The sequence below is a fragment of the Amblyomma mixtum genome, chromosome 5 (genome assembly GCF_055824585.1).
Source record: "Amblyomma mixtum isolate Tamu chromosome 5, ASM5582458v1, whole genome shotgun sequence".
Classification (NCBI taxonomy): Eukaryota; Metazoa; Arthropoda; class Arachnida; order Ixodida; family Ixodidae; genus Amblyomma; species Amblyomma mixtum.
In genome coordinates, this window is record NC_143016.1 from 170,432,751 (window position 1) to 170,457,399 (window position 24,649).

The 24,649-nt window shown below is 49.1% G+C and overlaps 2 protein-coding genes across 5 annotated transcripts in view; one reads left to right on the forward strand and one right to left on the reverse strand.

The window, feature by feature from the left end:
• Nipped-A (Transcription-associated protein Nipped-A) overlaps positions 1–24,399 on the forward strand; it is a 170,124-nt gene extending 145,725 nt beyond the window's left edge. For all 4 annotated transcript variants that reach the window (XM_089546329.1, XM_089546330.1, XM_089546331.1 and 1 more), the window contains 8 exons: positions 3,380–3,473; positions 4,285–4,392; positions 5,460–5,684; positions 8,046–8,261; positions 9,678–9,819; positions 21,517–21,713; positions 22,066–22,174; positions 24,031–24,399. In XM_089546329.1, coding sequence (XP_089402455.1) covers positions 3,380–3,473; positions 4,285–4,392; positions 5,460–5,684; positions 8,046–8,261; positions 9,678–9,819; positions 21,517–21,713; positions 22,066–22,174; positions 24,031–24,140 — 1,201 coding nt within the window. In that variant the 3' untranslated portion in view covers positions 24,141–24,399. The remainder of the gene's footprint in view (positions 1–3,379; positions 3,474–4,284; positions 4,393–5,459; positions 5,685–8,045; positions 8,262–9,677; positions 9,820–21,516; positions 21,714–22,065; positions 22,175–24,030) is intronic.
• Positions 17,643–19,665, reverse strand: LOC149344670 (uncharacterized). Its single transcript, XM_089546333.1, has one exon. It carries the CDS (start codon positions 19,575–19,577, stop codon positions 17,643–17,645), a length of 1,935 nt encoding a protein of 644 aa, XP_089402459.1. The 5' UTR covers positions 19,578–19,665.
• Positions 24,400–24,649: the final 250 nt, after the last annotated feature.

Sequence of the window (24,649 nt, forward strand, 5' to 3'; positions counted from 1 at the left end):
CCAGCGAGCTATGTGCTGTCAGTTTTTGCCGGCAGGCAGCACGCCGCTGGCGAAGATGCGCCATGTTCATGCTTCTGGGTTGCAGATCTGCTTAACCGTTGCCATGCTTTATATATCAAGCTATTTCTCGATCCCCTTCAAATTCGATATATCCAGGTTTGACTGTTGATGAAAAATATTCAATTTGGTGCGTATCTTCGAAACGCAATCCTAAATCCTGATGTTTTATTATTACACGACATCAAAGTTTTAGTGCACAACCTGACGAGGATGGCGAAGAAAGACAGGAATACGCGAGCGTTAACTTGAAACAGTTTATTATGAACCTCAAAGTAGAATATGTAGACAAGTCGTGGCTTGACATCACACATGTGCAGCCAGCGAAATAATCAGGTACGACGCAAGTACTCTAATTCCTTCGAAGACAGTGCGATGTGCAAAAAGAACCACAAGGGCAGGTTTGTGAAATGTGTGGAATCAGTTGTCTGTATGGTTTAGAAGAACTTTGTCTACAGTTGTCTACAGAACGTACAGTTGTTTGTAGTTTACCGATTTCTTGTGGAAAGGCGTATACAGTAGAACCCCGCTGTTACGTTCCTCACTGCTGCGTTTTCCCGGCTGTTACGTCATTTTCTTCGGGTCCCGGCATAGCTTCCATAGGATCCAATGTATTGGGAACCCCGCTGTTACGTCGTAGCCGAGGAAACGATCCCGCATGATACGTCGCAACCGGGCACCCCGATCCCGCCCGGACAATGCGCGCCAACCGCCATTTTGATTTTTGACGAGTCTTGGCCAGGCTTGGCTACGGAACTGGCTGCAAGAAGCCGCACGCGAGTTGGAGAGGCCGCCACTAGATGGCTATCCGCCTCGCGAATGCCGAATGCCGCGATCTTTATCGTGGGAGGTGGTGACGAGGAGGCACGCGGCTGCGGTCGCTTATCTGTTTTTCTCAGCCAGCATCCGCTTCAGCGGACGCAGTTGTTGCGACGCGCGTCTTTTCTTTTCTTTCACTCTTTCCTCTTATCTTTCAACTCTCCTCTATCTGAACTTGGCAGCGGTGGTGGCTCGGCTGGAGCCAGTAGGCAGGCCTGTGCAATTTCCTTTTCATCCTTCTCTCAGTCGCAACAACATCTTTTATCGTGCTCTGATGGCGTGATAGCGTCGCGCAAGTGGGAGGCGCTTCCCCTTGAGGAAAAGCTGGACGTACTAAACGCAGTCGACAGGCAGCCAGGGTGGCCTACGCGGAGCAGGGCGGCGAGCAGCCTACGAACATTGCAGTGCTTGATGCTGTGCACTACGTCGCTTCAGCGTGGACTGCAGTGAGCGCGTGAACTACACAGAACTGCTGCGTGCGGTGTGGCCTTCGCGTAGAAGTGAAAACTGCCATGGAAGATGAAGAGTAGTAGGCAGCCTCTCGTGATCAAGAGCTAACTGAGGCTATGCGTTGCGCTGGGTGCCACGGGAATCGCATGAGGCGACTACGTCGCCATGGATGCTTCCGTCGTGACGTCAGAATGTCAAAGCATTGCCGAGATCGTTGCGAACTCGGTTGTGAGTGAAGCCGCTGACTGCAATGACGATGACGACGAGCCGCATGATTCCTGCGAGTTGGCAGATCCGATTTTTGGAGAAGCCGTCGCGGCTCTGGACCTCCTCCGCAGGTATGTGCGTCGCACCGCAAAGCGAAGCTGACAGCAATGCGGCCTTCCAGGCTATTGAGAAACGCGTTGTTCTTTCCAGCGAGCGAAAAAAACTGCAATCCACCATTCTCGATTTTTTTAAGTCCTAGGGTCACTTTGCGGAAATAAATTGTTTCAAGTCAAAGCTGCACTGTTTTCATTAATTTTCGGTGCTTTCCTCACTGTTGCGTTTTCCCGGCTGTTACGTTTTTTTTCCCGGTTCGATGAAAAACGTATGAACGGGGTTCTACTGTATAGGTCACATTGGGAGGCATGTGAATGATTGCCTCTGTGAACACCGCAGAAATGTGAGGTACAGGTGCAGGGGGTTCCTAGATGTGCACATTAGGAAATGTGAGTCAAGTGCAGTTCCTATTGCAGTACCCAGTTCCGACCCAAGGGAAGACCCCGGTGTGACATTGAACTGCTCACCCATCTATCAGAATTGCACCATCATCACAAAAAGCAGCTGCCAATGGGCACACGAAATCATTGAGGCAGAGTTGATTGACCATTTTGGGGATATCTGTGCGTCCAAGCCGTCTATTGCACTGTCTTCGAAGGAGTTGCAGTACTTGCGTGGTAACTGATTATTTTGCTGACTATGCATGTGTGATGTCAGTCCACAACTTGCGTACATGTTCCTCTCTAAGGTTCATAATAAATTATTACAAGTTAGTGCTCGTGTATTCCTGTTTTTCTTCATCGTCCTTGTCCTGTTGTGCACTGAAACTTTGATGTCGTGTCATCTCAACATTCCCAAACTGCAACGTTATTAATATTGGTGCGAGAGCATTTCTTGTCTCATGAGTGGTGTGTAGAAGATCTGTAAGCAGAGCGTGTCGGCAGACCATGTCTGCACGAAAATGGCCATTCGAAAAAAGAAACTCTCCACATTGGGGTTAGAACCCAGGCCCCATGCGTGCCAGGTGGCACGCAATGGCATATGCCGCTTGTAGTCACTGGGTGAAGCATGTTGAAGGGGCATGAATTGAACGCATTGGGGTGTGTATGACTGTACAGTATTTTGAGACTGTGTATTGATGTTAGACAATGATGTCTTGCAAAAAAAAGTTGCTGACGTCATCGAAGGCTTATGTGATAGGTGTCATGTAACAACAGTGGCTTTCAAAAAAGAAAGTTGGTGACATTCAAACGCAAATGCTTTTGCATTTCTCCATTGCAGCAAACTACAGTGCTGTACACTTTTTTGCAGTTTCCAGTTAGTTTGTATGAAATTTTGTCTGTGCCTGTAAAAAATCACCCGTTGCCATTTCTCATTTGAAAACTAACGAATTGGCTTTCTTGACATCTATGTGTATGCTGTTTAGACTGAAATATGTTTTTGAATCAAAACCATCGATGGCGTCTGAAAAGGCTTAAAGGTGGTGAGGTCCCTGTGTGCTTTGGCTTCAGTGGCTCTTCCTGCCTAACATGCATGCAAAAAAGAAAAAGCACGCAGGTGCATAGCCCCTCAAAAAAAAAAACTAAAATCAAAGAAACGTCCAGTTTTCAGAACTGCCCCAAAATATGTGTTGAGCAGCTGTGATATGTGACAATTGGCAACTTGTCTGCCTTTCACTTTGTGCTCACTGCCATAAAACTCTCGGGAATGAAGCCCTGTAGAGAAACTGGTACCGGGAAATCAGAGGGTTCAAGAGCAGTTTGCGAAGGCACCCCTCTCCCCTCCCGTGCAGGTCGATGCTGATTGAGGAGAAGTGCCGGTTCCTGAGCAACTTCTCCCAGCAGACAGCTGACATTGCTCTGCCTGGCGAGTTCCTGCTGCCCAAGGTAGGTGGTGGCACACATCCTATGCCTCGTCTCTAGAATGAATTCATAGGTGGCGCTAATTGGCGCTGGCAAAGCGTTGGGGTAAGTGCATGGGGGGGGGGGGGGGGGGATGCACGGCAGGATTTTTTTTATTTTTCTTAATGTGCTGGGTCGTTGTTAAAAACTAGAAAAAACTTGACCATGTAAAATTGCATGCACTGCTTAATGAGACTGTATGCCAAAGCTAGGTTTAATGATCATGCTGATGTTAGCAGTGATTTGGCTGTAGGCAGATAGCTTTTATTTATTTATTTATTTGATACTGTCAATCCCATCAGGGATCGTAACAGGAAGGGCATTCCAAAATTCAAAAAGAGACAAAATATCGCAATGATAATCAAAGTATATATCAGAATATTACAAAACTATGCATCAGGAAATACGAATAGGAGAAAGTAGAATGAGTAGTGTGTGACAAGAAATTGGCGGACAAATACCACAAGAGAAACACGAGAGGAACAAATTCGCAATGATAAAAGAACACAATAATTACTGAGGCGTAAGCAGTTCATTTGCAAGTAGAGTGATAAAAGCATTTAATGCTGGACTATTAACATTCAGCATTTGCTCATGTGGGTTCTGCTCTCTTGTGGGAATTTTCATCGGTAGGAGCCTGCTGACTACCTGTCACATACTTTTTTTTGTTTTGCTTATTGTTTTGTTTGAAATTTTTCACTGTGTGAGAGTGGCCCGTGACTGTTTATTGGAGAAGTATGAGTGGCGGACCTCGTGTTTCTCAAGCCTGCTTTCCTTCCCTCGACTGTGTGTGCAGCACAACCACTACTATGTGCGCATTGCCCGGTTCATGCCTCGGGTGGAGATTGTCCAGAAGCACAACACGGCTGCCCGGCGGCTCTACATACGCGGGCAGAACGGCAAGGTGAGTGCAGACTCTCAAGGGTGTAGGTGTGGGTGTGGAAAAGGTAGGGATTGCACATACAGCACTGAGCATTGGTATTAGCTGATTGTCATCACTTATTATGCTCTTAAAGGGGTTTCGAAACACTGCTTGGGGGGATACCGGCTACACTCCAGGTGGGTTCTTTATGTCACACAGATGCTGACTTAAAAAGTATTACAGGAATCGATGCACAGGAACGGGAGTTATTCAAAGAAGAAATTTCAAAATACAAGCAAACAAAACGCTGCCCTCAACTCGATTTTGGCGGGGCTTCCCACTCCTATTTCGCTCTCCCAATGACGGCACCTGGCGCAACCAACCAAAACAGCGAGCCAGAGCACGTCGCGGAAGTTTGTACTCCATGATTGCCTGCTCTCTGTAACTCGTTCTTGCTGAGACTGGCAGCGTCGTTTCCATGCCAGAGCGCCCCGGTGGTGTATTTTTATTTTACTTGCTTTGCAGGGCTTTTATCTAAGACAAACAAGTTGTTTTTGTTGATCTAATATAAAACGCAGACAGGTGCAAAATGTGTCTATTTATTCACACAATTTGCAGTATATTTACTGTTTGTCCGATCATCAAGCTCGCGCCAGGTGATGTCATATCCGCTGCTAAAAACCCGCCACTGTGTGGCGACACCATCAGAGCCATGAAGTTGTTTTTGGGAGGACATTAAAATATTAAAAAATGGAATATACGCGGTATTACCGACGCTAATAGCACCATTATAACTCACTGTATGCAATCAACAGGCAAAACAGTTAACTAAGATTGTGTTTCTGGGCCCCTTTAAAGGCCCCGGTTGAGGCATTATTACTGAAGCAGAAATGTGCTAAGAAAAATTTGGTCTCTCTGCCGCCTTAAGCGTATGCTGTGTGACACAGTGTAGCGGTTTAGAAATGTTGTCCATCTGCTGTAAGTGCCATGCCAGAACATTTGAAGACAAGGTTGAAAGTGTGCTTAAAGTCAACGCTGGTCCATTATCAAAACAGGGCATGTTCTCGGCCTGTGCGTTGATCGTCTTTGCACAATGGTGGATGATGCAGATCTACCCGTACCTGGTGGTGAACGACGCGTGCCTGAGCGATGCGCGGCGAGAGGAGCGGGTACTCCAGCTGCTGCGCATGCTGAATCACCAGCTGGACAAGCAGAAGGAGACAGCACGCCGCTTCCTGCACCTGGCCGTGCCCCGCGTGGTGGCCGTCAGCCCCCAGATGCGCCTCGTCGAGGACAACCCAGCCTCCGTCTCACTCCTCCACATCTACAAGCAGGTGTGTCATGGCGGGGAGGAACGCTCTTGCATACCTAGTTTCATTACGATGCCTCATATAACAGACATTTTCATTTTTAAGATCTACGTTTCCCCTTAAAGGGACAGTGCAATGAACTCAAAGTTGTTTGCAAATGTTTTCATTGCTTAGAAAGGATGCTACAGAGCAATCATGCCAAGTGTGAGCCCTCAGAATGGAGCTGGTGATTTATTATGAATTTTTAAAAATCGTGTTTTTTGAAATTTGCGGGCCAATTGGTGCGCTCATAGTGACCGATATTGAAACTACTCATCCAAGAGATAGGCGTCACGACTTTAGTGACGTCGGCAGGCCATCATTCGCTGGAGCCACAGCAGTCACGTCGTCACGGGCACACTTCTGGTAGCGATGAAGGCGGTCTTCTCATGTTGCTGCATGAACTTCTCGGGCAAGCGCGAGCCAGCCAGGTCCATTATTGCCAATGACGACAGACGAGAAGGAAAAGAAGCCAATGTGCGTGTCTGGGAAAGCCAGGAAGGTGAAGACCCACTTGTGGGATAGCAAGGTGCGACAACCGGAAGTCGCAAACCGAACGTCAGCGGATGATGTATTCATGGACGCGACCAGGCAGGGCACAGACCCACTGCTCTTTTCTTTCTTTTTTTCTGGTGTCCAACATTGATGGGGGAGGGGGGAGGAGTGTCATTTTTAAGGCGAAAGCCTTTAATGCCTCATCGTTGTCAACAGAAGGTTGTCAGCAAAGGTGTCATGCTTCTGGTGCCAACTGTGGCCTCTCCGCCGCGCAGCGGCACAACCTCCTCCCCTCCTGCAACCGGCACACTAGTGGGAGGTGCAGCTGTGCATAGCAACCGTGATGTCACACAGTAACGCTAGAGCAAGCGCGCGCGCGTCGGCTGTAGCGCTGCACCGCCGCTCCTTCACCAGATGTCTCGTTGCAGTCGAGTGTGATGCATGGCTCTGAAGTGGCCCAGTACAGTGGAACCTCGATTATACGTCCCCCGGTCATGCGACGACCCGCATTTTACGACGAATTTGTGCGGTCCCGGCAAAACCCCCATAGAGACAATGCATTAAATACCTCGGTTATACGACGCAAATTTTAGAAGGACCCCGCTTCGTACGACGGCTAGCTCGTACCGTCCGTCAAAAAAGGTCGTCAGCAAACGCAGGCCGGGATGTACCGTATTTTCGCGATTCTAAGCACCCCCCCCTATTTTCGGAAAAAAAATTTCTGAAAAAAAAAAAAAAACTTTGCATGTGAATCTAAGCACCCCCGTTTTTGCGCGGAAGAGAGCGTTGCCGAGGCCGCCAAGTGCACTTGCTCTCTTTTTCGTCGAGCCTGTGCAGTCGGAGTCCCAAGGAGGCGCGGCCTGCGTGTTGTTGTTGCGACTGAGAGAAGGATGAAAAGGAAAGCGCACGGGCCCGCCTACTGGCGTGAGCCAAGCCACCACCGCTGCCGAGGAGAGTTAAAAGATCAGAGGAAAGATAAAGAGAAAAGATAAGACGCGGTCGCAGCAACAGATGCGTCCGCAGGAGCCAACGCTGATGAAAAAACAGATAAGCGGGCGAGGCCGCGCTCGCGGCTCTCGCCCAAGCGAGGACAGCGGCGTCCACGGCGCTTTTTGTAATGGAAGTAATGGATGCTTGTGCCCCACGATAAAACTTCCGACGAAGAGGAAGTGTACAACGATGCAGAGGTTTGCGCTCCCATTCCTAGTTAGGCGGACGTGTTGCAGAGCGTCGACAACATCCGGCGCTTTGCTTGCGCGCGCGACGATGTTGGCGACCTACTGCCGGACGTGGCAGCCCTTGAAAGAAAGTTGATGCGCCGAGGTTGGGCAAAGGTGCAAAAAAAAAAAAAATACCGATTTTTTTTAAACGGTAATAAAGATTTTTTTGCAAATCTGTTTCAAACAAATGCTGGGTTTTGTCTTTTTTAATCTGATTGGCGTACTTGCCGCGGGCTTGAAGCCGGTCAACAGTTTTCCGCGCAAGGCCGAGCGCCACTGGCCGCATTCTTTGATTTTCGATTATACGACACCCGGATTATACGACGGTTTCGCGCGGTCCCCTGAACGTCGTATAATCGAGGTTCCACTGTAATTCTGCGCCAAGTGGTTCGGGAAAGCGGCAGTGGGTTGACCACAAGGCTTTCGCCAAGCGCACTTTAGAATTTCCAAAGTGTGTTCGGTAATTTTTAATCGCTGATATCTTGAGTGCTGTTGAAGCTAGCTCAAATATTCTTGCACTGGGGTGATGAATGATGGAATGCCTCTCTCTCGTCTGCTTTACTTAACCTCAGTGAATTCACTTCGTGGCCCCTTCAAGTGTGGCTGATGTGCTTCCTTTCTCCCACTGCAGAGGTGTGGCCAACGTGGGGTGGAGCATGATGCACCCGTGGGCCGCTACTACGAGCGTCTGGCTGCAGTGCAGGCACGGGGATCGCAGGCCAGCCACCAGGTGCTGAGGGACATCCTCAAGGACGTGCAGGCCACCATGGTGCCTCGCACCCTGCTCCGGGACTGGGCCCTGGCCACCTTCCAGGCACCCACCCACTACTGGACCTTCCGCAAGCAGGTGGGTCTCATTCACGGGGGGTACTAGGCTGGGCGGGATTCGAGGTGCAAGTATCAGTCAGTAATGGTTTAGTACAAAGCAACATACCACAGCTGTTATAACCGTACATGTGTAGAATCCCTTTAGCGGGGACATGGCTCTTTGCGGCCAAAAATCTGTCAAAAATTGGATTTTTGATCTTTTCACGATCCTGAGGGCCTTCCGCAGCTATCTGTGAATTTTCATTGAAAAACACTGCCTAATTCATGCGTTATAGCATTCCAAAGACGTGAATCCGCACCCTATAAATTGAAGTCAGATCGCACCGAACTTTGTTCTTGCGCAGTTCGAGAAATATGTGCTTCACGGGCACTGTTTTGGTTTTGCTTGAAAAATCGCGATTTAGGCTGTTGTCATATTCCAGTTGGTGACCGGTTCACAGAGGAGCGACTATGGCAGCTGTGGGGTTTCAATAATTGGGGAGATATAAATACGTTCTCCCCGCTTAACCGCGGCTGACCCAGTTCAAAACCGCGCGGACCCCATCCCATGGTCGCGTACGCTACCGAGTGCACGCCGACCACGATGGGTCTTGCTCTGCGGGAACAAAGGAACGACACACTGGCTGACACAAACAAGGCATTTATTGCTGCAGCAACAATACCTCCAGCTAGCAACAAAATACGCTGAGGAATCAAGGACGTCCGACTCACCAGCACGGTTACGGACGAATGTTGACCCATGCTAGGGCAAGGGAACAGCTCCGAGGCCGGACGGGATGGGCTGGCAGGGGAACGTTCCTCCCCACAAGGGTTCGTGCCAGTTGGCGAAGAGCAGCGCCTCACGCTGAACGTCAATTTGCTTCCCCAGCCCCAAGCAGGAGAGGACTGTCTCTCCCCCGCGCGCACGCACCAAACACTCCATCCGTGGCGCTCGTGTCGCTACGACACCAGCGCCCTCCCCTGTTAGTTAAAGTAATACAACTAAGGAGGGTGCACTGCGGGAAAGCGAACCACCGGGGATGAGTTCAGGGTGCACTGCAGGGAAGCGGACCACAGTGGACGAGTAAAGCGCGTCCCCACACAGCCAACTACCATGGCACTTGTGCTCTTTGTTTCACATGTCCCCCGACAAGTCCTGTGTGAATATTCGATTATTTCAAATATTCGGCCGCATAATAATGTATTCATGTTTGTTTTTGAACCGAATGTTTGGTATTAGAAATCTCGAAGTATTCGTCCCAAGCAAATAATGTTTCTGGAACTCTTGCTCAGACTTCGGGATGGCAATGCACCATGTGCGCAACCAAAGCCCCAATTCCGCGCCACGAGCCTGATGCCTTGTGGCGTCCTCTGGGGGATCTTGCACTGAGAAAGTAATTGCAGAGAGGGCATAACTTTCAGTGTGTTGACATGGCATTCTTTTCCCAACGTGCAGTTCACACTTCAGCTGTCGCTGGCGGGCTTTGCTGAGTTCGTGATGCACCTGACGCGGCTGAACCCAGACATGATGTACCTGCACCAGGATTCGGGACTCATGAACTTCTCGTACTTCAAGTTTGATGTTGATGACATCTCAGGTAAGGCTTTTGTGGCCACCCCATTGTCATGCTTCTTGGCGGGAAGAAAGATAATTAGCTCGTGATTATTGCTAGTTGTGTGGGTCTTGTGAGTTAGGTTGCAGGCGAAGTTTCTATCACCTGAGATTCTGATCCAGGATAGAACCAGGTCAGCAAGCCATTTTATGGCAGTGGTTGTATAGTCAAACCCACATATATCAAACTCGCAGAAAAATGCCTCCGAGTTCGATATAATCTGTAAGTCGATATAAAAGTACTTTAAAACCTTGATAATTCAAACTCAGTTCATCGAAAGCATATATAATTAAAAGTATTTTTGCAGTCTCATAATTTCTAATGTAAATTTGGCTGGATAATTCGAAGTGGTGGCCTACACCAGCCCAGTTAATTCAAAGATCTGGGATGCTACACGAGAATCCTCGATGGCAATTTCACCACAAACGTGAAGCGACGGCCCCTCAGTGCCGCGAGGCAGGGCAGCAGGCGATGGCAATGCTTGATGTGCAAAGCACCTGACACCCAATACTTCCAGCACAAAAGCTAGTCCATGGTATAGCTTGTGAGCCGCCAAAGTGCACGCCTACACTTGTCCCGGCCCTTCTTGCTCCGTGCCTGCGATGGGTTGACTGTGCCCAGCGTCAGCCTGTGCCATTCCTTTGAGTGGGGTGTCTGGGTTAGAGGGTTGGGAAGAGGGTTTCAAATGATTATTCTCTTTTTCTGTCGCGTGTAAGTCAATCTTTCTTCGGAGAAACAGCCATGCGATATTAGAGCGGTCGGTCGGCCTAGATAGTTTTGGACAAGCGGCGGGTAATATGCACCTCTTGCCAGCGTCTGTTCACGGCAAGATGCACGTGGCTCCAGGCATCAAAGAGTGTTTAAAATTCGAATTGCATGCCATTTACCTGGTTCGTTCGCATTGGCAGTCACTTCCTCAGACAAGAGGTCAGCAGTGTGAGAGTGAACTGTTGGTAATCTCTTACGCATGCATCACGTCAGTATCGAAAACTGCAGGACTGTTTGCAGTTTTGTTTCTTGCTATAGTCAGTCAGGTTAAACACAGGTATGGGAGACAGGGTGCAGCACTGTTTTTTTGCCCTTGATCTCCATTGGCTTCAGGCTGCTGTCCTTGTAAGCGCATCGTTAAGCGTTTACTGCTTTGAGTTGCGTGTGCACCGTAATTCCATGCTGACGCGCTCATGCGAAGTTTTTCTTGGGCTTTTTTTCAACACATTTGACTTGACTGCCGGCCGCATTTTACCACTTGTTATACGAGTGCTTCGTTAGTCGTTTGTGCTCTGGGTCTGGTGAGCATCTGGTGCTCATTCACGGCTACATTCAAGATGGCTGTCGTGTATGGTGAAGAAACGAACAACTGCACGCTGGACCGCAAGCTCGACTTCTCGGAATGGGTGATACAGGCATGGTAGCTGCAGTGAGGCCAAATGTTCAGTTGTTGCACGCAGTGTCATGGTGTGGCTGTTATCAAAGTGCAGGATTTCGCGGGACGAAGACGTGCTATACAGTGGACTCTCGTTAAACGGAACCTCAAGGGACCGGGAAAATATGTTCCGTTTATCAGGAGTTTCGTTTAGAGAGAGAATAGGTTCAGCATTGCGCAATCCGCTTCCGCGTGATCCCTACGCGGCTGGCGCGCGCGCGCGCAGTTGGCAGTCTCAGCGGATCTCAATTTGCGAAATCTACGTAATAAGGAGAACGGTACACTATGAGAACAAACTTTATTAGAGAAAAATAAGCAGTGAATTTTTTTTCCAGTAGTACTAGTACTGAAATTTAAAAAAAAAAATGTCAAAAGAGTGGGAATTACCACTTATTGGCTAGTGAAAAAGGATTTTATATTTGCTTGTTTGAGCTCTCGCAGCCGTTTTTTGTTAATGGCATCACCCATACTTGACAGGCTGTGCAGAAACACTTCCGAACCTTCTTCTCGTTGGAAGAAACTCTTCAGCATTTGGACTGCCGATTCCGCCTGCGCAGGTGTCACCACAGGATCAGAGTCGGCGGTCTCGTTTTCAAGCTCTTCCTCCTCGTCTTCACTTTCATCAGGGGGGCAGACATCAGCTATAATGCTGTGCACGGTATTTTCTGGGCACGTTGCCACATCGCTGTCGATCTGGACATATTCATCAAGTTGAATGCCCATCGCAGCACAATTCTCTAGTAGCAAATCTTCCTCGGCTGCGTCGTGAACATCATCAGGCTCACTCTGTGTGCTGGGTTTTTCTGTGGTTGCGGCAAACCCCGCATGCCTGAAGCAGCTGGCAATGGTGGTTGCACTAACCTACCGCCAAGCATCATCCAGGAGGTAAACGGCACGCAGTACATCTACCTTGTACTCCTTCCCCTGGTCCATGCATAAGAGCATCCTCCTAAGAAGATTTTTGCGGAAGCGCGACTTGAGCGCTTGAATCACACCCTGATCCATAGGCTGCAGCAGTGCTGTGGTGTTCGCTGGCAGGAATTCCAGCTGTATGGACTTCAAACCTGGCACAGTTCCGTGTCCAGGGCAGTTATCCACCAGGAACAAAACTTTCCGCTTGTTGCGAGAGAAGCGCACATCCTCGCGATAAATCCACTCACTAAAAATGGCTTGCGTCATCCACGCCTTGCCATTGGCCTGGTATGAAACGGGCAAGGTTGCGACGTTTTTGAAGCAACGAGGATGCTTCGATTTGCCGATCACTAGCGGCTTCAACTTATCGCTGCCCGTCATGTTGGCACCGATAAGGACGGTCAGCCTGCCCTTGCTCAGTTTCCCTCCGGTGCATTTCTCTCCTCTAAATGATAGCGATTTTGAGGGGAGCAACTTGTAAAAGAGTGCAGTCTCATCTACATTGTAGATGTTCTCTGGATCGTATTCCTCCAGAATCTCGGGCAGCCGTCTTTCTCGCCAGTCTCCGCATGCCGTCGCGTCAGCAGCGGCAGCTTCCCCTGAAACAGCACGAAACACCAGTCCATTGCGCTCTTTAAACCGGGTCAGCCACCCCTCGCTGCACGAGAAACCCTCGATGCCGAGGTGAAGAACAAATTCTTCCGCTTTTGCACGAATTAGTGGCCCGCTGATTGGGATGTTTTCACTGCGGGCTCTGCGCAGCCAAAGCACCAGGCATTTCTCCAAGTCTTCGTGGTCAGCCGCTCGCAGTCGTTTTCTTTGAGGACCAAAGCGTGACGTCTCGAACGCCTCCCGCAGCTTGTCCTTGTCCTGAAGAATTCTTGTTAGGCTGCTTTTGGGGACGGCGTACTTCGTCGCTAGCGCCGTTTTCGTGAAGCGACCACTCTCGAAGTCGTTAATGATCTCCATCTTCCTTTCCAACGCAAGTGCATTGTGCGGTCGTTTTTGCACTGCCATCGGACCGAACAAAAGCTCTAGGGCTTAGGCCTAACTGAACACAACCGCCGTGAACGCGAGCGAGCGATGCGGAGGGCAGTGTACGAGCAAACCGGAAACCGCCGGAGACGGAAACCGGAGAGGTGACGCGGGGAGGAGGAGGAGGGGAGCATTGATGCGTACCGCGATGGCACTGCGCTTGTCCAACTAGTTGCGGTTTCGAGTTTTTCGGTTCCGTTAACGCGGGGGTCGCAAAATTTGAGTTCCGATTAACGAGATTTTTTTTACATTGGCTTAATACAAAAGCAACCAATCGCGAGGCGTTTGTTCCGTTTAAGCGGTAGTTCCGTTTAACCGATTTCCGTTTATCGAGATTCTACTGTACTTGTTTGCGGGCATTTTGCTGGATGGCAACGTTAGAATGACATGCTGTAGTTCTGCAGCAGTGACGGCAACTCTAGTGAGGATGATGGCGCAAGTGTGGACAAGTTGTCCAGTGACTAATACATTTTCATTTTGGAATGTGGTGATGGGCACGCCCGTACACGGCTGCCAATAGCGGCTGACAATAAGCGGCGGCGGTCGGATAACGCTCTCGTGTTATACTGTTAAAGGCAAAGCTTAAGCTTCTCTTTTTGCTCCTGACATGTGGGATGGAGGAGTCGACTTACAATCGTGCAAATACAGTAACAGCGACGAACCAGGCTGAGCGCACGGATCACATCGAAGCACATGGGCAAATGCTCTTTCAAGTTCTCGTCACAGCTCGCATCAGTGGTGTCCTGGTTATCGGTGGCATCGGCCATGGTGTCTTCGTCCGCAAGCTCTCCTGTGTGTCTCAACGTCGTCGACTGCGGAGGCAGTCGCCTTGCTGCCAATCGCAAATAGCACCAGGAAATTCAGACAACTAGTTTCACAAATCATCAACTCCTGCAACGGTTTCGTCGAGCTCAACTGAGAGAGAATTTACACCGCCTTCTCTCAGAAAGCAAAGAAAGACCAGAATGTCTGAAGCAGTTGTGTGTAGTTTTGTCTTTGACATCATTCCATGATCCACTCGGCATAGACAGTTTGCCTAAGAGGTCTATTTTTGGGTCTTTTCCAGTCCTCGGCTTGTGCAGGAGCCGTTAAATCAGACGAACCTTCACCGTGCACGTTATCCGCTGTTCCAAGGGTCGAAGCACCGCCATAACGTTCAGCGGCAGAAAACGAGTGCAAGGTTGCTTAACTAGCATTGTAGAAGTGAGCACAGTCGTTGTCTACGATGAGGCAGACGTGTTCTTGGGCTACCAAGTTATCGTTCCAAGACCTCAGCCACTTGGCAAAAAGTTCGTAGGCCATCCACGCTCTTCAGTTCTTCTGTGACATGTAGGTCACCGGAACTGAAAGCACGTTGTGTAAACATCGCAGAGAGTTGCTTTTTCTCCGGGTCTCTTCTCCGTTGTAGCCTTGTTCTTCAAAATTGTGATTATCGTGCTTCTCGGAATCTTGTATGCTGCGGCAACTTCAGATTTCTTCTCGCCTCGTTCAACTCGCTTGATACTATTTAGAGTTTCATAGAAAAGGGAAGTTTGTGCCGTTTCACGGCTGCCGTTGTGCACACACAGAGACAATGAAAACCGTACCCAATTGCTGGTGGGCCCCGCCGCGGTGGCTCAGTGGTTACGGCGCTCGGCTGCTGACCGGAAAGACGCGGGTTCGATCCCTGCCGCAGCGGCTGAATTTCTTGAAGCGAAATTCTAGAGGCCCGTGTGCTGTGCGATGTCAGTGCACGTTAAAGAACCCCAGGTGGTCGAAATTTCCGGAGCCCTTCACTACGGCGTCTCTTATAGCCTCAGTCGCTTTGGGATGTTAAACCCCAAAAAACCAACCAACCAACCAATTGCCGATGGTAGCATGACGCACTGTACATGCTAACTGCATGACATCGTGAGCACTACTGGCACAACGCACCAAGGACGCATGTTCTGGTTGGCTCGGTATGCGCCCGCCTCCTACGTCACAGAAAATCTGCATCATCGTTGGTCAATGTGCGCCGCCCATTGGTCCATGCGGAAAAGCTAACCTTCAAAGATGTGCTGAGGGAAAGCCAGCTCCTTGAGTTGCCTGGTGCTGCCCAAAGCTGATCTATTGGATGTGACGGCAGATTTTTGTATGATGTAGCTGTACTCTTTCCTATACATTCAGATTGTATCTTTATGGTTTGCAGGAATTATTGGATAAAAAGGATAATTCCTTGTAACCGAGGTCTATACAATCAGGTGCAACTGTAGTTGTTCCCGTACTATTTGTGAGAAAACACAAAATTTGGAGGATGATTTTCAACTTTTGCAACTTTTTTTTTTTTTGTGGCTGACTGTTTCGAAGCAATTAAGGCCTTGACCTGGAGAGTTGCACCCACCCCTTATACGAATGTTAATTATTTGGCATTCGAGTTGAGGAATATTTTCAACCTCTGTCAAACTTGGCACTATTGACACTGCTACATGGCAAGTTTGATGATTGTACAACTTCTTCATTCTGTTGATGATATTACATCGTGCACTTGTCCCCGCCGTGGTGGCTCAGTGCTTACGGTGCTCGGCTGCTGACCCGAAAGACGCGGATTCGATCCCGGCCGCAGCGGCTGAATTTCGATGAAGACGAAATTCTAGAGCCCCTTGTGCTGTGCGATGTCAGTGCACGGTAAAGAACCCCAGGTGGTCGAAATTTCCGGAGCCCTCCACTACGGCATCTCTCATAGCCTGAGTCGCTTTGGGACGTTAAACCCCAATAAACCAAACACCGTGCGCTTGTGGCAGAACCTTCACCACTTCACCGCGCCACCACCAGGCACCATTTTGTGGCCCTGTGGAGGCGCGATACATAATGGCATGATTGTAGTTGACTTTATTCCCTGATGCAACGGTTCCGCCTGAGCGGTGTCACCACACTGCTGCTTTCAAGCTTAATTTTATTGGTGACAGACCATTCAAGGAACCTTCAGTACCAACCAGAGCATGGCATGAACAAAATGAATGTAGAGCCTTTGTCAGAAGGATTGAGCCCAAAGGGCATGCTTCTTAGCCAGAATGGATGATGTGGCTGTACATTGCCCCATGCATCGCCAATGTTCAAAATCTCTAGAAGGTAAAAGGAACTCTGGTCCTCATATTTCCAGAAGCTCCAACTTCCACGTAGGCTACAAGAGCACCAATACAGTCGACGAGCGATTTTTCGGACCCTCAAGGGACCGCGAAAAAGTCAGAAAAATCAGGCAGTCCGAAAAAACAAATGTGCCCCAAAAAAACTAAATTTATTGCTTATTGTAGAGTTAGAGGCCGGAAAAAGTCATTAATGGTCTTCTGAACCATCCTTCGCTTGCGTGCAAGCAGGTCCGCCTGAATTTCGGCGAGAGTCGTCGTGTCGCCGTAAGCCGACGAAAGAGTTGCGACCGCTTGCATCAACTCAACTTGCGTCGGCTGCGCCGCTTTAGGCAAGTCGTCATCGTCGTCGCTCTAGGACTCTGCAAGTACCTGGCGAATGATTTCTTCATCCGTTAGCCCGGCACACAGTTCCAACTCCCTGTCCATGTCTGTGAACTCCGAAAACGAGACGGCCGAGGGAATTTCGACGCCTGCAGTGCGAAGGTCGTCGATGAGGTACTCACTGCCAGACAGCTGCTCAACCACACTATCCTCATCCAAGACGGCCGACTCTCCATTCAAGACAAATCCCGCGTGGCGGAAGCAGTTGCACAGCGTTGTGGGTGCCACTGACTTCCACGCATCGGCGAGCATGCTAAGTGCTCCAAGCAAATCGACAGAGTAGGCTTTTCGACTGTCAAGGCACAACACCAAGCGCAAAAGCAAGCGTGACCGATTGTTCACTTTCAGGTTGCGTATCACGCCTTGGTCCATCGGCTGTAGGATGCTTGTCGTGTTCGGTGGCAAGAAGTCGACTCGCACAGACTTCAGGTTGTTTATGTGCCCGTGTGCAGTGCAGTTGTCGACGAACAACAAAACTTTGCGGCCTTCTAGTTCAAATTTGCGATCTAGTTTTCTCACATAGCTTTCAAAAAACTGCTGTGTAATCCATGCCTTCTTGTTCGCCTCGTACAAGACAGGCAGGGACTTTACACCTTTGAAGCATCTCGGAGATTTCGACTTGCCGATGACGAGCATCGGCAGTTTTTCTGTCCCCGACATATTGCTGCCGACCAAAACAGTAATTCGCTCCTTACTGTGTTTCCCACCATGGCAAGGGTCACCAGCAAAGGCGAGAGTCTTCTCTGGCATAAGCTTAAAAAAAAAAGTCCGGTCTCGTCGCAATTGAAAACAAAACTTATTGCTGTATCTGCTCTAGAAGCCAAGATATCCTTCTTGTAAACTTTGCAAACAGTAAAAAATTGTGTTTTGAGAAAACAAGGAAAAACAAACTGAGATGGAATTTATTGAAAAATACTGAAAAATATGTACATATTTACATTGTAAATGGACTAGTATGCTCCAGGCATGTAATCTGTCTGGCTGTTAGCTCCCAAGTGCCGCTTTTTGCAGGCCTGCTGCACATTTTCTGCGCATGCACGCTTGTTCACAGATGCAGTTCGTCGGCGCTGGTCTTTTTCTGCCATGCGCTGCATATTGCATGTGCTAGGAGCTACTTTGAGCTCTCTCAGAATGCTTGCTGAGGCTCTCTCATTTCCAGAATTGAATTTTTGCACAGCTTCAGCCACAGCTGCCTCAATGCTGAACAAAGAAGCGTGGCGCTCCTTGGGTGCCAGTGCCCAGATCATTGCGTGCAGACTTTTGTTACTGTTCTGCGTCTTTCCTCTCTGGCACCTCTGAAGGAGCTTCCTGTCCGACAAGCGCTGGTAGATGGGAAGAAGAGCCTTGCTGACGTGGGGTGGAAGATTGTAGTGGTGTTTGGGTGAAGGCAGGCCTTTGGCCTCTGCTGCATTATGGCGACACCAGGAGTCTGGGCCTGTTAGGCAAAGGCTATGGTTTGATGCAAGGTCTGTTGATGTCACGTGATGATATGTCGCCATCACAGCCTTGTGCATAGCCTCTACGTCCCCTGAATGTGATTTTACTGCCCAGCCATAATATGAGGTCAGCTTTGTTATTAGATCGCCAGTCAACCTGCCCTTACCACTGATTCTGTCAGGAGTGTCTCTGTGTTTGGCAACCAGGTTGCGTAAAGCTGTGCCCATGCGCTTCTGCACATGTTTTACGCACTCTTCCTTGTTGATAGGAATGAAGCCATACACCTTAGCTTCTTGCAGAGCTAAGAATGTACGGCTGTCGCCATCTGACAGAACAGTGGTATAGCGCAGGTTGTTTTGCTGGAGTGACCTCTGGAACAATATGAGGCCAGCCTCCACCTCCATCTCTCCAACTTTCTTTTCTGAATTTTTTTGGCAGACATGATTTTCTTTCCATGTCAAGTAGTTGGGGTCATCCTCTTTTGGCCCTCGCTCACAAGCGGCACAGAAATTCGAAAGCACGACAAAGTCTAATACAAGGCCCGAAAAAAGTTCAATCACGGTGCCTACACAAATATGAGAAGAATGACCGCACGTCATCCATGTCCCGTCGTACGAGACCTCGATATTGTCCGGATTTCCCAAGTTCAACTCCGCGTACAAGTTCCGAACGGAGCTCGCACACTCGGCAGTCACTTTGTTCGCAGCACGCAACGCCGATGGCGTCAGCTTCGTTTTTAAGTACTGCTGCCATGTCTTCGTGTGAAGGCCGCGATGGGATATATTCATGGCTGAGAATATATCATTGAGCGCTGTCTGCCGATTGCCGGTACTCTGCATAGCACGCGAAGCAAGAATGTTCACTGTGAACGGATTCACGTTTTGATCACCGCTCACGCGCGGCGAGCTCCACACCGACGCTACGTCGCCGCACACCGCGCACACAAGAACAAGACTCACAGCGAGCCCATATTCACGCGCGGATTTTTCAACCGCTACATCAGCACCGCATGCCTTGCACTTGACATGGTGCAGAAGCGCGTTCACCGATTCCAGGCTCACGATCACGAACCTCGTATCGTTGGATGGGGCAGCTACGTCGTCACTCGCATGTTCGAGAAAACCCGCTTTCCGGTCTGTAGCACATACAGATGCGATCTCGCATAGCTTAGCGTCGGCCTTGGTCTTAATCTCTTCGAGATCTGCGGGCGTCAGCATAGCCGTGTTGCGGCGAACGCGCCCGCTGTTCCGAACATCGGGCGGCGCATCCGGGACCGGTAGGCTTAGCTCGTTCTCGACTGCCGCTGCCGCGGCACGGGTCGTAGCAGCAGGCACGTCGTTGCTGCTTTCTGGCACTGCAGAACGCTTCTTGCAGTTGTCCGCGATTGACTTTTTTCTTTTCTTGCCGAACTTGTGGCGCGTACAAAATTTGGCCCGTGGCTGCGACATCGTCCAGAAATTTTCGGTACCAAGTCCAACGCTGATCTGACAAAATGGCGCCTCGCTTGCGCTCTGGTGCGCCTAGCAGACGAGACGGGCCGAGATCCACCAATCAGAGGAGCTGATTTTAGTCACGTGAGCTCAGCAACGAATGGAAGCACGCGTTGTGACTCTCTTTTGGTGCCCTGTTTCTCGTCAACCAATGTGCAAAAAGCAGGCAACACGGCGGGAAATTGAAAACAAGAAATCGCTCTTTCAAATGAGACCAAGATGGAGTCGCTCATGGCCGCGAAACGGACGCTGCGCTTTTTTCAAAAACGCCGTTTTTGCGCAACTTGATGCACGAATTCAGCTCGTTTGCTCCTTGTAAATTGGAATTACAGAAAAAATACTGACTCAGGCAATGAATAAATTCGTAGATATGTAGAAGACGGACTGTAGGTTTCGAAAATGCCATTTTCAAAAAATCAATTTTTTCGCGATTTTCGGGCCCTGAAGACCCGTGACCCCCCTTAAATCCTTCAATGTTCATCTGAAGCGCCATCGTCTCGGCTTTCTGCTTGAGGAGGAGACCGGAGACGGGAACCTTGCTGGCCACTGTTGACTTCAGCCATACAAGGAGGGCCTCCTCGAGCTTTGGATAGGTGCCTTGGCTCACATTTTTCTGACGACAGCCAGTAGACTTTTCCGCCGCCTCCAAAATCTTCTGCTTGTTTTTCATGTAGTCCGAAAGGGTCTGTTTGGAAATTTTAAACTCTTTCGCGACGTCTGCCTGTGATCGGCCACCTTCGACGAGCTTGATGATTGCCGCTTTCTTCGCCATCGACATTGTGGCGTACTTGCCTCGCTTCATCGGAACTCTCGAGGCCGACGACAACATCGATTTGTTCTCCATTGCGAATCGGCACACTTGGCTAAGCAGCCGTCGTCGGGAAGTTGTCACACCAACTTCGTTGAGTGCCTCCTCGTTGCCACGTTGCACGCAAAAAATAAAAGTTCCGGAAACAGCGTCTTGAAGAACCGAAGCCGACTTAATCAAATGCGAGCCACAGTAGCGATAGAACGTGGTTTTCACGTCTCCGCAGCACGACCACGGCTAGGCCTACTCGCTAAGCTCGTCAACGCTTGTCTAACACAAACAGGCAGTCGAAGGAAGAAGAAAAAAAACAAGCACGGCGTTACGGCAGTGACGTTGAGGAAGCGGAAGTTCCTAGCATATTATAGCCTCAATCCAGCGTCCGGTTAGCTGAGGAACAGCCATGCAAGACCGCCACCGGTTTCGAGGCTACAGGAGGAAAATGCAAACAAACAAGATGGCGGCGACACAGCTCGAAATGCGCAGCAGTTGGCCCGGCTGACGCTTGGAAAGTCAGAAAAATTGAACAGCCCTCCCTAGAGTGTCCGAAATTTTGAGCCCCGTAATACATTGACTTTATGACGTATGTCCAGATGCCGGGAAAAAGTCCGAAAAATCAAGCATGTCCGAAAAATTAGGCGTCCGAAAAATCAGTTGTCGACTGTACATGGCCTAGAAGGAGATTCCTTGGCCTCTTTACTTTTTGACAGAAGACAAGAACACTTACTTGTTTAGCCGTGGAGCAACAAGAATGGTGCTTTGAGGACCTTCCCGTGGAATGCATTTTTTGTGGTAATTTTATTTCTAAAATTCTACCCAACTTCCTTAAACTGCGGCCTCATTTACCACAATACATTCTAGCATTTTTCTTTTTTCTTTCCGGTTTGGTGCTCGCAAAGTCGACCGTCATTACAGTAGCGGTCGCATTACATTCGGGTAAATATAACGTGACGTGCACAAAGTATTCTGACGTATAATTGGTATGTTACATAGAATGGACATGACTCTATCAGTGAAGAAAAATGCCGTAAGATCACATGCCTTTGTCGCAGTGCATTGTCATTGCTCATGCCACGTGTGCCCTCCTTGCAGGCGACCTGGATGCCAACCGGCCGGTGCCCTTCCGCCTGACGCCCAACCTGTCGGAGTTTATGACCAGCATCGGGGTGGCGGGCTCCATGACGGCCGGCATGATTGCCACGGCACGCTGTGTGGCGCAGCCCAGCTTCAAGGTGCAGGCCCTGCTAAGGGCCGTCCTGCGGGACGAGATGATCGCCTGGCACAAGAAGGTGCGTCCGGCCCCGCCCCCCATTGGCCTTATTCTTCGTACGCTCACAAGTGTGTTGCCCCTTGGGTTAGCACGAAGGACCTGCCTGATTTCATTTTCCTGCCATGCTTGTTGTTCAGTTATATTTTATTTGAGGAATTCCAAATGTTCAAAAAGTCTCTAACACTTGGCAGCGATCGAATACCATTGAGGAGGTGAAATGAAGGAAGGAAGGAAGGCTAGCTCTCCAGCTGGCTGGGCCCATGTGTTCAAATAAAGTGGAGAGGGTGGCCATCTGGAAGCGGGCAGATTCACTCGTGCATTCTCGGTGCTGCGTGGCTGACAGTGCTGGTTTGCTGTTGGTCCCCTTTCAGAAGCAAGATGACAATGTCACTCCTGGATCGGCGCCACAGGACATGGAGGGCGAACTCCTCATCGGCATGGTGTCCAAGGCCGTCAGTGCAGTCATGACCAGGCTACAGAGTGAGTACAAGCTGTGCCATTGAATGTAGGAGTGGATAGGAGTAGCTGTGCGAAGAATTGTGCCACTTCAGGGAGTTGCAGCTTGACTTGGCAACAAATTGGTGATGAATGTTGGTGGATATGGAACAATGCACAATGTCTGGTTTGTGCTTGGCATAAGAGGTGTGTGAATATTAAACTTTGGTTGTGAAGTGAATTGAAGTAATTAAAATTGTTTGTGAATAGAATCAAATATTTGTGAGCAGTTTCTCTTGTCAATGATGGTAACTTAAACTGTAAAAGAAAGGCTGTTCATTAAATCCAGGCCAGAAAAGAAACAGATATACAGCATAACATATGTGTATGGTAATTATATGACACCCGTAAAGCCCACCTACCATTAAATAAGGAAAGAGGAGTGGGAATCATGTAGTTATAAGCTGGGCAGTTGTAAACTAGTAATTCTTGTGGAATTAATAGCTTGGCGCACATTCCTCTAAATGACGGCATTATGATGAGTGAAAAAAAGAAAGCCTACTGATTGTTGTCATGCAGCATCAGGTTGCCAGACATCTCGTTACTCGTGAATGTGGTCTCTATTGGGAGGCTTAACGCTTTGTTGGAAAAACGGAACAGGACGAAACAGACAAACGGTGGCAGCTTGGGCTACAAAATGAGCGGGACTTTAGTTTCCATGCTGTCTTGCAATGCCTGAAAACAGTGCACTGGCTGCGAAACACCGCATTGAATGCAGCTTTCTCCATTAGATGTACCGCACTTAGCACTCGTGAATTGGCTTGGCTACACAGCAAGCCATGCCTTGGGCACACAAATGCTGTTGCGGATCGAAGGTCTGGAAACGAAGCTATGCCGCGAGAGACAGCACGTGGGTCGCTCTACACAGAATGCAGTCTCGTCATGCGTGTTTTTTTTTGTCTCCTGTGACTTAGCACATGCTATCTGGTGAAGTAGCACTAGGTTCCACAATTACTGTTTCTGGATGTTGCACTTGAATGACACAGGGCAACAACCTGCAGAGGCTAGGTTTAACTTATGAGCATCTTTGGACATTTCGCCGCGACTTGGTTCTTCCAGTATAACAGCTAGGGAAGTATGGACAAGGTTCTGGGGCCTTCTGGAGTGTAATCTTGATGAAACAAACATGGTTGATACGAATTTCGGGATGATATGATTTTGTGAAATTCCCCGGCCAGAGTGTGCACTGTGTGCAGAATTTCAGATGTTCCAAACACTCCCTTGCTCCACTATGGATGATACGAACTCACAAGTCGTGACCGGATCATCAAAGCACTAAGCACTGCCCGCACATCTCTGACTCTGCAAATGCTCATGCGTACGGGGAGCAGTAAGGGGTGGCGTGAGGCCTCCACATCATCCACGTCGCGATTGCCAGTCCCGCTGTACACACTGCAATCAGTGTGCTGGGCGAATGCATTTCCCATGCTTCTGCATTAGGATTTCGTTTGGGATAACACGAAATTGCGGATCATACAAATTTTTTTTGCAACCCCATGAGATTCATATTATTGAAATTCTACTGTCCTTTGTATTTAGTTGCTGGTTTCTTGAAATGAGAAGCATCAATGTCTGTAGAAAGAGCTTCTCTATTTCTTACCTGAGGTGACTGTTCAAGTTCTGTCACAAAAACTCAAACTGCAAGGGCAACAAAAATTTCGGCCGCACAATTCCTTGAATTATGACGGTTTCGTCTTGTCACCCTGATGTTGGCAGGACCAAAGTGTCAGGTCGAAAAGAAAAAATTTAAAATAATTAAATTTGAATTGACAAAAGCCCAGTGTAGTGTTGATAGCACTGCCTACTCACCCTGACGTCCTACCCTTTTTCCAACTTTGCAGCACTGGCCACTTTTGACGGTGCCGACAGCAAAGTGAGCACTCTGGTGGCAGCTGCCAACAGCCACGACAACCTCTGTAGAATGGACCCAGCATGGCATCCCTGGCTGTGACGTGGGACTGTCTCATATCTGCATCACCACAACTCCATCATCACCTGAACTTTTAAACGCTGGCATTTGTTATATCTCTCATGTGTTTGACGTGCACCATCCCATTAAAAGGTGGGCCGTTGTTGTACAGTAAGTTGTGTTGTGTCAGAGTGTTTGGACTGGCAGGTTTCGTGCTGCTCAAGAAAACCTGCTTGTGGCGCCACGATGAAATTCTTTTTGTCTCCATCTTGGTCTTCGATTAAAAAAGATGTTAACAACGGTCGTCTTGTTCTGGTTTTTAGGCCAAACTGGCGCTAAGGTTTCCTTTTCAGTGTTTTAATGTCAAATTATTGGCTTTTCACTCTTCTGTCAATACCATATTTACTCGCTTAATAGGCGCACCCCTAGTTAGGGCGCGAAAAATCTGATTTTTTTATTTCCGCGCATAATAGGCGCACCCCGAACTTGGCACTGTGATCAATACTGTATTTACACGATTGCAAGACGACGCCTCGCCACCCCCCGCTTCC

Bases quoted from the DNA above. Each gene is read 5' to 3' on its own strand.
- LOC149344670 (XM_089546333.1), bottom strand. From the start codon at position 19,577: ATGTCGCAGCCACGGGCCAAATTTTGTACGCGCCACAAGTTCGGCAAG.